The sequence below is a fragment of the Mobula birostris genome, chromosome 5, assembly GCF_030028105.1.
Source record: "Mobula birostris isolate sMobBir1 chromosome 5, sMobBir1.hap1, whole genome shotgun sequence".
NCBI classification, from domain to species: Eukaryota; Metazoa; Chordata; class Chondrichthyes; order Myliobatiformes; family Myliobatidae; genus Mobula; species Mobula birostris.
Window position 1 is genome coordinate 205,936,102 of NC_092374.1, and position 15,358 is coordinate 205,951,459.

The 15,358-nt window shown below is 45.3% G+C and overlaps 1 protein-coding gene across 1 annotated transcript in view; it reads left to right on the forward strand.

The window, feature by feature from the left end:
- LOC140198485 (complement C2-like) overlaps window positions 1-15,358 on the forward strand; it is a 183,207-nt gene that overhangs the window by 140,193 nt on the left and 27,656 nt on the right. Inside the window, exons 15-16 of the mRNA XM_072259571.1 lie at window positions 4,610-4,689; window positions 5,228-5,340. Coding sequence (XP_072115672.1) covers window positions 4,610-4,689; window positions 5,228-5,340 — 193 coding nt within the window. The remainder of the gene's footprint in view (window positions 1-4,609; window positions 4,690-5,227; window positions 5,341-15,358) is intronic.

Below are 15,358 nucleotides of genomic sequence, written 5' to 3' on the forward strand. Positions count from 1 at the left end.
CTCCAAACTAGGACATAGCATCACCTGAGAGAACCATTGTATCAAAGTGGGAGCAGAAGCATCTTTCCATTTTAATAAAATAGCCCTTCTAGCCAATAATGTAACAAAAGCAATTACGTATTGGTCTGATATAGAAATACCATGAATATATTGAGGAATTATACCAAACAATACTGTCAACTTATTAGGTTGTAAATTAATTTTTAAAGCTTTAGAAATTGTAGAAAAAAATAGATTTCCAAAACTGTTTCAGTACAGAACACGACCAAAACATATGTGTCAATGTAGCTATCTCAGTTTTACATCTCTCACAGTGACTATTAACATTAGGAAACATTTTAGACAGTCCCTCCTTTGTCAAATAATAACGATGTACAATTTTAAATCGGATCAAAGAATGACTGGCGCAAATCGTAGAGGAGTTAACCAACTTCAAAATTCTCAACCAAACCTCTGTGATCAAGGTCATGTTAAACTCTCTTTCCCAATCTTGCTTAATCTTAAATAGAGGATAATTATCCTGTTGTAATAGTAAATTATAAATTTTCCCAATAAACCCTTTCACTAAAGGGTTGACTTTTAAAATAGTGTCTAATGGGTCAGAATCTTGTATATATGGAAAATTAATTAAATATTCTTTTAAAAAACAGCTGACCTGAAGATATTGCAAAAAGTGTGAGTATGAAAGAGAGTATTTAGTAACTAATTTCTCAAAGGACATCAATCCATCTTCTTGAAACAAATCCATAAAGGAATAGATTCTTTTATTCCTCCAAAGAGAAAAGGTAGGATCACTAAGTGAAGGTTTAAATAAATAATTTCGATAAATTAAACTAAGAAGGTTAAATTTTTTAAGATTAAAAAACTTACGAAACTAGTACGAAATTCATAATGACTGCTTAATCATAGGATTAATATTTAAAATAGAAGATTTGGCTAGTTGTACAGGTAAAGAAACTCCTAATAATGAACTTAAGTAAAATTGTTTCACAGCTTTCAATTCCAAGTCAACCCATGGTGGACGTTCATTTTTATCGGTCCAATATTACCAAGAACACGCATAGCGTATATTAACCGCCCAATAATACAATCTTAAATTAGGCAAGGCAAGACCTCCATCCTTTTTTAATTTTTGTAAATGACACTTTCTGGCTTGCCTCTTGTTAACTGTCCCTCGGCCTGTTCACGCTGAAGCATGTTAAGCAAAGCCTTCACACTTTATCACCGACAGACTCCAACAGTAGCTGCTCCATTTGAGCCTACCCTCCTTTTATCTGCAGAAATAAAATAAATCAGGAAGGCTAAAAGAAGACATGAGGTAGTTCTAGCAGTCAAGGTGAAAGAGAATTCTAAGGGTTTCCACAGACATATCAAGAGCAAAAGGACAAAATTGGCCTTGTGGATAACCAGAATAGTAATCTATGCATCAGCTAAAACAGATAGGAGAGATCTGAAACTGATTTTTTTTTATCAGTATTTGCTCGGGTGATGGACACAGAGTCTACAGAAGAGATGGGAGAGATCTGAAACTGATTTTTTTATCAGTATTTGCTCAGGTGGTGGACGCAGAGTCTGTAGAAGAGATGGGAGAGATCGGAAACTGATTTTTTTTTATCAGTATTTGCTCGGGTGATGGACACAGAGTCTACAGAAGTGAGGCAGAGCAGAAGCAAGGTAGTTTTATTTATTTATTGAGATACACTGCGGAGTAGAACCTTCTGGTCCTTGGAATTGCCCACCCAGTAATCCCCTGATTTAACCCTAGCCTAATCACAGCATAATTTCCAATTACCAATTAACCTACCAACTGGTAGGTCTTTGAACTGCATGAGGAAACCGGAGCATGTGGTCACAGGGAGAATGTACTGGCAGAGCGGGAACTGAACCCAGCTTGATAGTGCCGTAAAGCATTGTACTAATCACTTTGCCACCAGGCCACCCACATGCTACCATCATGACTCTCCACAGATTAAAAAAGATGATACATTAAATTAGGGTTCACAAGTCCCCGGAGCCTGTAGGAAGCAAGTGTAGTAATTGCAGGGGTCTGAGCGGAGATATTTAAATCATCCTTAGCAATAGTTGAGGTACTGAAGGATTTGAGGATAGATAATCCTGCTAAGTTTTCTAAGGAGCCCGGATATATAAGTATTTGGATGGACAGAGACTGATTAAGAATAGTCAATATGGCTTCGTGTATGGTAGGCGTGTCTAACCAATCTTATACTTTTTTGAGGAAGTTACTAGGAAAGTTGATGAAGGTAAGGCAGTGGATGTCTGCATTGACTTCAGCAAAGAATTGCCAAAGTCATGCATGGGAGGTTGGTCAAGAAGGTTCTAGAGGTCATGAGTTAGGGATGAAAGATGAAATGTTTAAGGGGAACATGAGGGGAAACTTCTTCACATAGGGATGTTGAGAGTGTGGAATGTGCAGCCAGCATGAGTGGAGGATGTGCTTTAACCATATAACCATAGAACTATATAGCAATTACAGCATGGAAACAGGCCATCTCGGCCCTTCTAGTCCGTGTCAAACTCTTACTCTCACCTAGTCCCACCGACCTGCACTCAGCCCATAACCCTCCATACCCTTCCTGTCCGTATAGCTGTCCAATTTAACTTCAAACAACAACATCGATCCTGCCTCAACCACTTCTGCTGGAAGCTCGTTCCACTCAGCTACCACTCTGAGTAAAGAAGTTCCCCCTCATGTTACCCCTAAACTTTTGCCCCCTAACTCTCAACTCATGTCCTCTTGTTTGAATCTCCCCCACTGTCAATGGAAAAAGCCTATCCACATCAACTCTATCTATCCCCCTCATAATTTTAAATACCACTATCAAGTCCCCCCTCAACCTTCTACGCTCCAAAGAATACAGACCCAACTTGTTCAACCTTTCTCTGTAACTTAGGAGATGAAACCCAGGGCAACATTCTAGTAAATAAATCTTTACATTTCAAGGTTTAAGTGAATATTGGATGGTAGGTGTATGAATGGCCATATGGTGCGGGTTCAGGTTGATGGGACTGGGCGTATAAATGGTTCAGCAGAGCCTAGGTGGGTCGAGTGGCCTGTTTCTGCACTGTACTGTTCTATGACTCTATGTCTCTAAATAACAGGCAGAATAGACAAAGAGATGTTGTGTGCTTTGATTGTCAGAAGCTCTGTGGTGTTACAGGAATGATACTGGTATGGAGGGAGCATTGGCTGATTGCCAGGAGGTGAGGAGTATGAGCTGTGGTTTTCCACAGGGGTCCGTGGTGGGGCCGCTGCTTGTAATGTTGCATGTCAACGATTTGGATTTGTGGCCACATCTGCAGCTGATGTGAAGATAGTTTGAGAGGCAGGGAGACCTCAAGGGGATTTAGATGGGTTAGGAGAATGGGCAACTAACTGGTGGCATTGGTAAATCATGCATCTCGGTAGAAGGAATGAAAGTGTAGACTATTTTCAAAATGGCGAGAAAATTCAAAAGTGCGACGTGGAAACGGACTCAGGAGTCCTTCTGCAGGATAACTTGCAGGTTGAGACAGCGGTGACAAGGGCAACTGTGATGGTAGTGTCCATTTTGAGGGGGCTGGAATAATGCAATACCGTCATGCTGACGCCTCGCTTTGAATATTGTGAGCAGTTTTGGGCCGCTCATCGAAGATAGGATGAGCTGATGTTGGGAGGTTCATGCGAATGATTCCAGGAGTGAAATGTTCATGCATGAGGAGCAGTTGATGGCTCTGAGCCTGTACTCACATCAGTTTAGAAGAATGAGGGCTGAGGGGTGTAATCTCACTGAAACCTATCGAATGTTGAAAGGCCTAGATAGGGCGGGTGGGGGAGTCTGGGACCAAGGTGCACAGCCTCAGAATAGAGGGACATCCATCTAGAACAGAGAAGAAGAGGAACTTCTGCAGCTAGGGGAAGGTTAGTCTGTGTAATTCATTACCCTGGAGGCCAAGTAACTGGGTGTTTTTAAAGCGGAGCTTGATCAGTTCTTGATTAGTCAGGCTGTCAAAGGTTACGGGGAGAAGGCAGGAGAATGGGTTTCAGAGGGAAATGGATGAGCCACACCCGATGGGCAGAATGGCCCCATATTGCTCCCGTGTCTTTTGGTCTAACTGCAACAAATAAAAACGTGGCTAGTCAAACACTCCAACACAACAACCTACCCACCCCCCCACCCCCTTCCCAAACTCTGACTCTAACCTGAAAGTCTGACGTGTCAGCACTGCTCCTGTTGACGCCTGCGGTCACCACACATGCAGACACCTCTCTGCCTCCACCTGGCTGACAGAATCCGCCTGCCCCTCGTGTCAGACTCATCACCTGCAGCCTATTAAACCCCAGTTTTCATCCACAATCCCTGTTCACTTATCAAACCAGCTGGCCTCAACCTGTTGCTCCAAGCCTAAAGTTTTCCTCAGTGCCTGTTGTTCTTAGTTTCCATAGCCTGTTGGTTTGTGGCCCCTCATGGCTTGTTATTTTACGGTTATTTAAGTTGCCCTCCACAGCTGAACCGTTTCCGTGGCTCTGCTTTTGGGTCAATCCTCCTCGGGCCCTGGGGCGATGCCGGATTTGATCGCTGCCCCCGCTGACGCTGCCCTCTTGTCACAGGTCCATCTGCTTGCCGTGCACACCGGAGACGACTCGCGCCTTGCGCAAGCCTCACCCCAAGACCAAATGTATTGATCACGGTAAGGGGAGGGCGGACTGACCGACCGAACTGTGCAACCCAACCACGCCGCGGGGTGGGACTCCCGAAGTCTGGGGCACGTTTAGTTGGATCCCGGTGCCTGTGGGAGGGCATGGGTTGGGAATATTTGCAGAAGGGAGTGAGTGTGAGGGAGAGGGAGGAGGGTGAGAGATTAGAGCAGGAGAGTGAGGGAGAGAGTGGGGGAAAGAGGGAGAGGGGTGTGAGTGTGCACTTGTCCGCTTAGTTCTCTGGTGCACAGATATAATTAAGTGTGGTCGTGCTGTGGAAACCGTGCACACACGAGACTGGGCACGCATGCACATGTATCCGTGTGCACGCAGGGAAATCTTCAGGTGCACCTCTGCACGTAGTGGGCACACGTGATTGTTCCGGGAACGCGTTTGCCTTGGTGTGCGCGCGCCACGCTGCTGGGGCGTTGCAAAGTTTCTGGCTTCCCTCTCTGCAGGGACCTACCGAGGGGAGGGGATGGGTTTGCAGTGGTGAGGGGTAACGTCTGCCTAACTCCTGGTGTTCCACAGAGAGGCTGCTTCTTCCCACTGACCAGCAAGTTCATGCTAGTTTTGTGAAGCGGAACCGAGCAACAACCAGGAAAGAGACGGAAGGACACGTGACGGTCAAAACTATCGAAGGGGTATGTGAAAGTCGACCATGACCTTGAGATTTCCCACGCATGCTCACAGGGTGGTTAAGAAGGTGAATGGTGTGTTGGGAGTATTCCATTCAAGAGCTGTGAGATAATGTTGGAACCTTATAAAACTCTTGTTAGACCACATTTGGAATATTGTCACAAACGTGAGAAAATCTGCAGATGCTGGAAATCCAACAAAATAAATAACACAAAATTTTGGAGAAACTCAGCAGGCTAGGCAGCATCGATGGAAAAGAGCAAATAGTCAGCATTTCATGCCGAGACCCTTCATCAGGATTGGAATGGAAGAGGAGAATTCAAAGGGGTTAATATGAGAGGAGCAAGATGATAGAGGCAGAAACATTAGGAACTTTTAGGTGACATTTAGTGAATATGAGGGAAATAGAAAGCTATGGACATTGCGTAGAGGGGAGGGCAGGGGTAGTTTCGTTGTCCATTTGGTTACTAATTTAATTGGATCGGTGGCACAGTATTATAGGCCTGTTCAACCCCTAGTGATTGTACAGCCAACGCCTGTTACCAACAGAAGAAGTTCTGCAGGTGCTGGAAATGCAAGCCACACAAAACACTGGAGAAACCCCCGCAGGCCAGGCAGCATCTATGGAAAAGAATGAACAGTCGATGTTTCAGACTGAGACCCTTCATCAGGACTGGGAAAAACAAGAAGTTAGAGTAAGAAGGTGAGGGAGGGGAGGAAGAAGTACAAAGTGGTAGGAGATAGGTGAAACCGGGGGGGTGGGGGTGGGGGGGAGGCTGAAGTAAAGAGCTGGGAAGTTGATTAGTGAAAGAGATAAAGGGCTGGAGGAATCTAATAGGAGGGGATAGAAGGCTATAGAAGAAGGGAAATGAGGAGGAGCACCAGAGGGAGGTGATGGGCAGGTAAGCAGATGAGGTGAGAGATGGAAATGGGATTGATGAAGGGGGGGGGGGTCAATTCGAGAAGTTCAAGAAATGGACGCTCATGCCATCAGGCTAAAGGCTACCCAAACCGAATATAAGGTGTTGTTCCTCCAACCTGAGTGTGGCCTCACTGCAGAAGTAGAGGTGACCATGGACTGACAAGTTGGAACAAGAATGGGAAATAGAATTAAGATGGGTGGGCACCGGGAGATCCCGTTTTTTCTGGTGGACGGCGTGTGGGTGCTCAGCAAATTGGTCTCCCAGTCTACCTTCGGTCCTATCAATATACAGGAGGCCACACCGGGAGCGCCGGCCACAACGTATGACCCCAACAGGCTCACGGGTGAAGTGTCGCCTCACCTGGAAGGACTGTCTGGGGCCCTGAATGGTAGACAGGGAGGAGGTGTAGGGGCAGATGTAGCACTTGTTCCGCTGGCAAGGACAAGTGCCAGGAGGGAGATCAGTGGGGAGGGACAAATGGACGAGGGAGTCGTGTAGGGAGCGATCCGTGCAGAAAGCGGAAAGTGATGGTCAGCGGGGGGTGGTGGTGGTGAGATCCCAGTGGAGATGACGGAAGTTATAAATCCATGCTTTCAGTCGCTGGTTCTTCACCTTTCTCAGATCTGGCATGGGTCAGAAGGTTGCTCTTCTATAACTACAGAACCTGCTGTTTCCAACACTGGCCGCGATCCCTGCTGCTGATGTCCCAATCAGATTCAGACTCCACCGCCAGCGATGCGCGTTCTAACGACTTCGGCCACCTTCAAAGCTCCTCTTGCACGACCGCCAACTCCGACTGCAGCCTGGACCTTGCCCACAGCACCTCCAGGGCAGAACTTTACGTGCTGACACTGGGTCCTCCGTCTTCCCTCCCTGTCTCTCTCAGGTCCCACCGTCAGCTCTCAGGTCCTCAGAGACTCCATCTTCCTCCCACCCCACCTTCCCTGAAAACCCCAGTACTCCCATCTCCTCACACTACTAACCTTCCCTTCCTACCTACATCCGTGACACCACACACTCTGGGCCTTTTCAATAACTTTAAGTTCCCTGGCCCCAACTGCGTCACTTCCCCTGTGAGTCTGTTGGGATCACCTACTGTATCCGGTGCTCCCGGTGTGGCCTCCTGTATATCAGTGAGACCCAATGTAGATTGGGAGACCACTTTGCCAAGCATCTACGCTCCATCTGCCAGAAAAAAAAAGCACAATCTCCCTCTGGTCACCCATTTCAATTCCACTTCCCATTTCCATTCCCACATGTCATTCCCTAGCCTCCACTATTGCTGCGATAATGTTATACTCAGGTTGGAGAAGCAACACCTTATATTCCGTCTGGGTAGCCTCCAACCCGATAGCAAGAACATTGATTTCTCGAACCTCCGGTAATTCCCCTTTCCTCTTCACCATACCCCATTCCCATATCCCTCTCTCACATTATCTCCTTACCTGCCCATCATCTCCCTCTGGTGCACCTCCCCCTGCCCTTTCTGCCATGGTTTTCTACCCTCTCCTATCAGATTACCCCTTGCCAGCCCTTTATCTCTTTCACCAATCAACTTCCCCCCCCCCACTTTGCTTCACTATTCTTCCTCTTCCTACCACCTACCCCCTTGTGCTTCCTCAGTCCCTCCACCCCATCTTCTTACTCTGACCTCTCATCTTTTCTTCCAGTCCTAAAGACCTAAGGCCAGAATACTCAGGAGCAGAATTAGGCCATTTGGCCCATCAATTCTGCTCCACCATTCATGCCTGATCCCTTTTGCCCCTCCTCAGCTCCACTGCCCAGCCTTCTCCCTGTAAACTTTGATGCAGTGGCCAATCAAGAACCGATCAATCTCTGCCTTAAATACACCCAATGGCCTGTCCTCCACAGCTGCCTGTAGTAACAAATTCCACAAATTCACCATCCTCTGGCGAAAGAAATTTCTCTGCATCTCCGTTTTAAATGGACACCTCTCTATCCTGACGCTGCGCCTACTTGTCCAAGAAATATCTACTGTGTCTAGGCCCTTCAACATTCGAAAGGCTTCAGTGAGTTCCTCCTTTTAATTTCCAGAGCATACAGGCCCGGAGTTATCAAACGTTCCTCGTATGATAACCCTTTCATCCCTGGAATCATTCTTGTGAACCTCCTCTGAATCCTCTCCAATGCCAGCACATCTTTTCTTAGATAAGGAATCCAAAACTGTTCACAGTACTCAAGGTGAGGTTTCACCAGCGCCTTATAAAGCTTCAGCATCACATCCCTGCTCTTGTATTCAAGGCCTCTTGAAATGTATGCTAACATTGTATTATCCTTCCTCACCATCGACGCAACCTGCAAGTTAATCTTTAGGGTGTTCTGCACAAGGACTACCAACTCCCTCTGTATTACATCTCAGATTTTTGGATTTTCTCCCCATTGAGAAAATAGTCTGCACATTTATTCCTTCTACTAAAGTGCATGACCATGCATTTTCCAACATTGTATTTCATTTGCTACTTTCTTGCCCATTCCCAAATCTGTCCAAGTCCTCCTGCAGCCAACCTGTTTGCTCAACACTACCTACATCTCTCTATCCTGACGCTGTGCCTTCTTGTCCAAGAAATATCTATTCTGTCTAGGCCTTTCAACATTCAAAAACTTCACCTCTACCAAACTTTGTATCATCTGCACACTTGGCAACAAAGCCATCTATTCCATCATCTAAATCATTGATATACAGCATAAAAAGAAGTGGTCCCAACACCAGCCCCTGTCGAACACCACTAGTCACTGGCAGCCAACCAGAAAAGGATCCTTTTATTTCCACTCGCTGCCTCCTACCAATCAGCCAATGCTCTGACCATGCCAATAACTTTTCTGTAATACCATGGGTTCTTAACTTGATAAACAGCCACAGGTGTTGCATTTTGTCAAAGGCCTTCTGAAAATTCAAATATACAACATCCACTGCATCCCTTTTACCTATCCCACTTGTAATCTCCGCAAAGAATTCCAACAGGTTCGTCAGACAAGATTTCCCCTGAAGGAAACCATGCTGACTTTGTCCTATCTTGCCCAGTGTCACCAAGTACTTCATAACCTTATCCTTAACAATTGACTCCAACATTTTCCCAACCACCGAGGTCAGGCTAACTGGTCTATAATTTCCTTTCTGCTGCCTCCCTCCCTTCTTAAAGAGTGGAATGATAGTTACAGTTTTCTAGTCCTCTGGCACCATGCCAGAGTCCAATAATTTTTGAAACATCATTGCTAATACCTCCACAATCTCTGCTGCTACCTCTTTCAGAACCCTAGGGTGCAGTTCATCTGGTCCAGGTGATATGTAGCTTTAGGTCTTTCAGCACTTTGAGCAACATCTCCCTTGTAATAGTAACTGCACTCACTTCTCTTCCTCACACATTGCAACACCAGGCATACTGCTAGTGTCTTCCACTGTGATGACTGATGCCAAATACTCCTTTAATTCATCTGCCATCTCCTTGTCCCCCGTTATTATTTCTCCGGCCTCATTTTCTAGCAGTCCTATATTCACTCTCATCTGTCTTTTATTTCTTATATAATTGAAAAAGCTTTTACTATCTACTGTGATATTATTTGCTAGCTTGTTTTCGTAATTCATCTTTTCCCTCTTAATGATTCTTTTATTTGCTGTGTAGGATTTTAAAAGCTTCCCAATCTTCCATCTTCCCACTAATTTTAGCTTTGTTCTATGCCCTCTCTTTTGCTGTTACATTAGCTTTGTCTTCCCTTTCCAACCATGGTTGTTCTATTTTGCCATTTGAGTATTTCTTTGTTTTTGGAATACATATATCCTGCACCTTCTCCATTTTCCCCCGAAACTGTCAGTATCCCTGCTGGCAGCTCCTTCCAATTTACTTTGGCCAACTCCTCTCTCATACCAGTGTAATTTCCTTTACTCCACTGAAATACTACTACGTCAGACTTTACTTTCTCCCTATCAAATTTTAAGATTAAACTCAGTCAGATTGTGATCACTGCCTCCTGAGGGTTCTTTCACTGAAAGCTCCCTAATCTCTTCATGTTTATGACATGACACCAAATCCAGGATAGCTGATATCCTGGTAGCATCAAAGACAAATGGCTCAAAAAAGCCATCTCTTCAAATTCAACAAATTCAGTCTCTTTTGATCCAATACCAACCTGATATTGCCAATCTACTTGCATGTTGAAATCTCCCATAACTATCATAACAGTACCTTTCTGACATGCCTTTTCTATTTCCCACTGTGGTCTGTATCCCACATCCCAGCTACTGTTGAGATGCCTGTATATAACTGCCAGCAGGGTCTGTTACCCTTAGAAAACATAGAAAACCTACAGCACAATACAAGCCCTTTGGCCCACAAAGTTGTGCCGAACATGACCCTACCTTAGAAATTACTAGGCTTACCCATAACCCTCTATTTTTCTAAGCTCCATGTACCTATCCAAAAGTCTCTTAAAAGACCTTATTGTATCTGCCTCCACCACCGTTGCCGGCAGCCCATTCCACGCACTCACCACACTCTGCGTAAAAAAACTTACCCCTGACATCTCTTCTGTACCAACTCCCCAGAACCTTAAACCTGTGTCCTCTTGTGGCAACCATTTCAGCCCTGGGAAAAAGCCTCTGACTATTCACGCAATCAATGCTTCTCATCATCTTATACACCTCTGTCAGGTCACTTCTCATCCTCTATCGCTCCAAGGAGAAAAGGCCGAATTCACTCAACCTATTCTCATAAAGCATGCTCCCCAATCCAGGCAACATCCTTGTAAATCTCCTCTGCACCCTTTCTATGGCTTCCACATCCTTCCTGTAGTGAGGCGACCAGAACTGAGCACAGTACTCCAAGTGGGGTCTGGCCAGGGTCCTATATAGCTGCAGCATTACCTCTCGGCTCCTAAATTCAATTCCACAATTGATGAAGGCCAATACACTGTACGCCTTCTTAACCACAGAGTCAACCTGTGCAGCTGCTTTGAGTGTCCTATGGACTCGGACCCCAAGATCCCTCTGATCCTCCATACTGCCAAGAGTCTTACCATTAATACTATATTCTGCTATCATATTTGACCTACCAAAGTGAACCACTTCGCACTTATCTGGAAGAACTCCATCTGCCACTTCTCAGCCCAGTTTAACATCCTATCAATGTCCCACTGTAACCCTTGACAGCCCTCCACACTATCCACAACACCTCCAACCATCATCAGCAAACTTACTAACCCATCCCTCCACTTCCTCATCCAGGTCATTTACAAAAATCAGGAAGAGTAAGGGTCCCAGAACAGATCCCTGAGGCGCTCCACTGGTGACCGACGTCCATGCAGAATATGACCTGTCTACAGCCACTCTTTGCCTTCTGTGAGCAAGCCAGTTCTGGATCCACAAAGCAATGTCCCCTTGGATCCCATGCCTCCTTACCCTCTCAATAAGCCTTGCATGGGGTACCTTATCAAATGCCTTGCTGAAATCCATATACACTACATCTACTGCTCTTCCTTCATCAATGTGTTTACTCACATCCTCAAAAAATTCAATCAGGCTCGGAAGGCACAATCTGCCCTTGACAAAGCCATGCTGACTATTCCTAATCATATTATATCTCTCCAAATGTTCATAAATCCTGCCTCTCAGGATCTTCTCCATCAACTTACCAACAACTGAGGTAAGACTCACAGGTCTATAATTTCCTGGGCGATCTATACTCCCTTTCTTGAATAAAGGAACGTCATCTGCAACCTTCCAATCCGCCGGAACCTCTCCCGTCCCCACTGATGATGCAAAGATGGAAACCATAGAAACCATAGAAACTACAGCACAGAAACAGGCCTTCTGGCCCTTCTTGGCTGTGCCAAACCATTTTTCTGCCTAGTCCCACTGACCTGCACATGGACCATATCCCTCCATACACCTCCCATCCATGTATTTGTCCAATTTATTCTTAAATGTTAAAAAAGAACCCGCATTTACCACCTCGTCTGGCAGCTCATTCCATACTCCCACCACTCTCTGTGTGAAGAAGCCCCCCCTAATGTTCCCTTTAAACTTTTCCCCCCTCATCCTTAACCCATGTCCTCTGTTTTTTTTCTCCCCTTGCCTCAGTGGAAAAAGCCTGCTTGCATTCGCTCTATCTATACCCATCATAATTTTATATACCTCTATCAAATCTCCCCTCATTCTTCTACGCTCCAGGGAATAAAGTCCTAACGTATTCAACCTTTCTCTGTAACTGAGTTTCTCAAGTCCCGGCAACATCCTTGTAAACCTTCTCTGCACTCTTTCAACCTTATTTATATCCTTCCTGTAATTTGGTGACCAAAACTGAACACAATACTCCAGATTCGGCCTCACCAATGCCTTATACAACCTCATCATAACATTCCAGCTCTTATACTCAATACTTTGATTAATAAAGGCCAATGTACCAAAAGCTCTCTTTATGACCCTATCTACCTGTGACAACACTTTTAGGGAATTTTGTATCTGTACTCCCAGATCCCTCTGTTCCACTGCACTCCTCAGTGCCTTACCATTAACCCTGTATGTTCTACGTTGGTTTGTCTTTCCAACGTGCAATACCTCACACTTGTCAGTATTAAGCTCCATCTGCCATTTTTCAGCCCATTTTTCCAGCTGGTCCAAGTCCCTCTGCAGGCTCTGAAAACCTTCCTCACTGTCTACTACACCTCCAATCTTTGTATCATCAGCAAACTTGCTGATCCAATTTACCACAATATCATCCAGATCATTGATATAGATGACAAATAACAATGGACCCAGCACTGATCCCTGTGGCACACCACTAGTCACAGGCCTCCACTCAGAGAAACAATTCTCTACCACCACTCTCTGGCTTCTTCCATCGAGCCAATGTCTAATCCAATTTACCACCTCTCCATGTATACCTAGCGACTGAATATTCCTAACTAATCTCCCATGCAGGACCTTGTCAAAGGCCTTACTGAAGTCCATCTAGACAATATCCACTGCCTTCCCTTCATCCACTTTCCTGGTAAGCTCCTTGAAAAACTCCAATAGATTGGTCAAACATGACCTACCACGCACAAAGCCATCTTGACTCTCCCTAATAAGTCCCTGTCTATCCAAATGCTTGTAGATTCTGTCTCTTAGTACTCCCTCCAAAAACTTACCTACTACTGACATTAAACTCATCGGCCTATAATTTCGCGGATTACTTTTTGATCCTTTTTTAAACAACGGAACAACATGAGCCACTCTCCAATCCTCCGGCACTTCACCCATAGACAGCGACATTTTAAATATTTCTGCCAGGGCCCCCGCAATTTCAACACCGGATCAAGATCATCGCCAGAGGCTCAGCAATCTCCTCCCTTGCCTCCCATTGTAGCCTGGGGACATCTCATCCGGTCCTAGCGACTTATCTGACTTGATGCTTTCCAAAAGCTCCAGCACATCCTCTTTCTTAATGTCTACATGCTCAAGCTTTTCAGTCTGCTGCAAGTCATCACTACAATCACCAAGATCCTTTTCTGTAGTGAATACTGAAGTAAAGTATTCATTAAGAACCTCTGCTATTTCTTCCGGTTCCATACACACTTTCCCACTGTCACACTTCATAGGTCCTATTCTTTCACATCTTATCCTCTTGCTGTTCACATACTTGTAGAATGCCATGGGGTTTTCCTCAGTCCTGCCCGCCAAGGCCTTCTCATGGCCCCTTCTGGCTCTCCGAATTTCGTTCTTAAGCTCCTTCCTGTTCGCCTTATAATCTTCTAGATCTCTGACATTACCTAGCTCTCAGAACATTTTGTAAGCTTTTCTTTTTTTCTTGACTAGATTTATTACAGCCTTTGTACACCACGGTTCCTGTACCCTACCATAACTTCCCTGTCTCATTGGGACGTACCTATGCAGAACTCTACACAAATATCCCCTGAACATTTGCCACATTTCTTCCGTACTTCTCCCCAAGAACATCTGTTTCCAATTTAAGCTTCCAATTCCTGCTTGATAGCCTCATAATTCCCCTTACTCCAATTAAATGCTTTTCTAACTTGTCTGTTTCTATCTCTCTCCAATGCTATTGTAAAGGAGATAGAATTATGATCACTATCTCCAAAATGCTCTCCCACTGAGAGATCTGACACCTGACCAGGTTCATTTCCCAATACCAAATCAAGTACAGCCTCTCCTCTTGTAGGCTTGTCTACATATTGTGTCAAGAAGCCTTCCTGAACACACCTAACAAACTCCACCCCATCTAACCCCTTGCTCTAGGGAAATGCCAATTAATATTTGGGAAATTAAAATCTCCCATCATGACAACTATGTTATTATTAAACCTTTCCAGGATCTGTTTCCCTATCTGCTCCTCAATATCCTGTTACTATTGGGTGGCCTATAAAAAAACACCCAGTAAAGTTATTGACCTCTTCCTGTTCGTAACCTCCACCCACAGAGACTCAGTAGACAATCCTTCCATGGCGTCCACCTTTTCTGCAGCCGTGACACTATCTCTGATCAGCAGTGCCACGCACCCTCCTCTTTTGCCTCCCTCCCTGTCCTTTCGAAACATCTAAAACCCAGCACTTGAAGTAACCATTCCTGTCCCTGAACCTGTAATGGCCACCACATCGTATCTCCAAGTACTGTTCCACGCTCTAAGCTCATCCGCTTTGTTCACAACACTCCTTGCGTTAAAATAGACGCATCTCAAACCTTCGGTCTGAGCGTGTCCCTTCTCTATCACCTTGCTTTCCTCCTCCACGCACAGTCTCCAAGCTTTCTCTATTTGTGAGCCAACCTCCCTTCCCCAGTCTCTTCAGTTCAGTTCCCACGCCCCAACAATTCTAGTTTAAACTCTCTCCAGTAGCCTTAGCAAACCTCCCCGCCAGGATATTGGTGCTAGGTTTCAAGTGCAACCCGTCCTTTCTGTACAGGTCACACCTGCCCCAAAAGAGGTCCCAGTGATCCAGAAATCTGAATCCCTGCCCCCTGCTCCAATCCCTCAGCCACGCATTTATCCTCTACCTCATTCTATTCCTATTCTCACTGCTGCATGCCACAGGCAGTAATCCCGAGATGACTACCTTTGCAGTCCTGCTGCTCAGCTTCCTTTCTAACCCC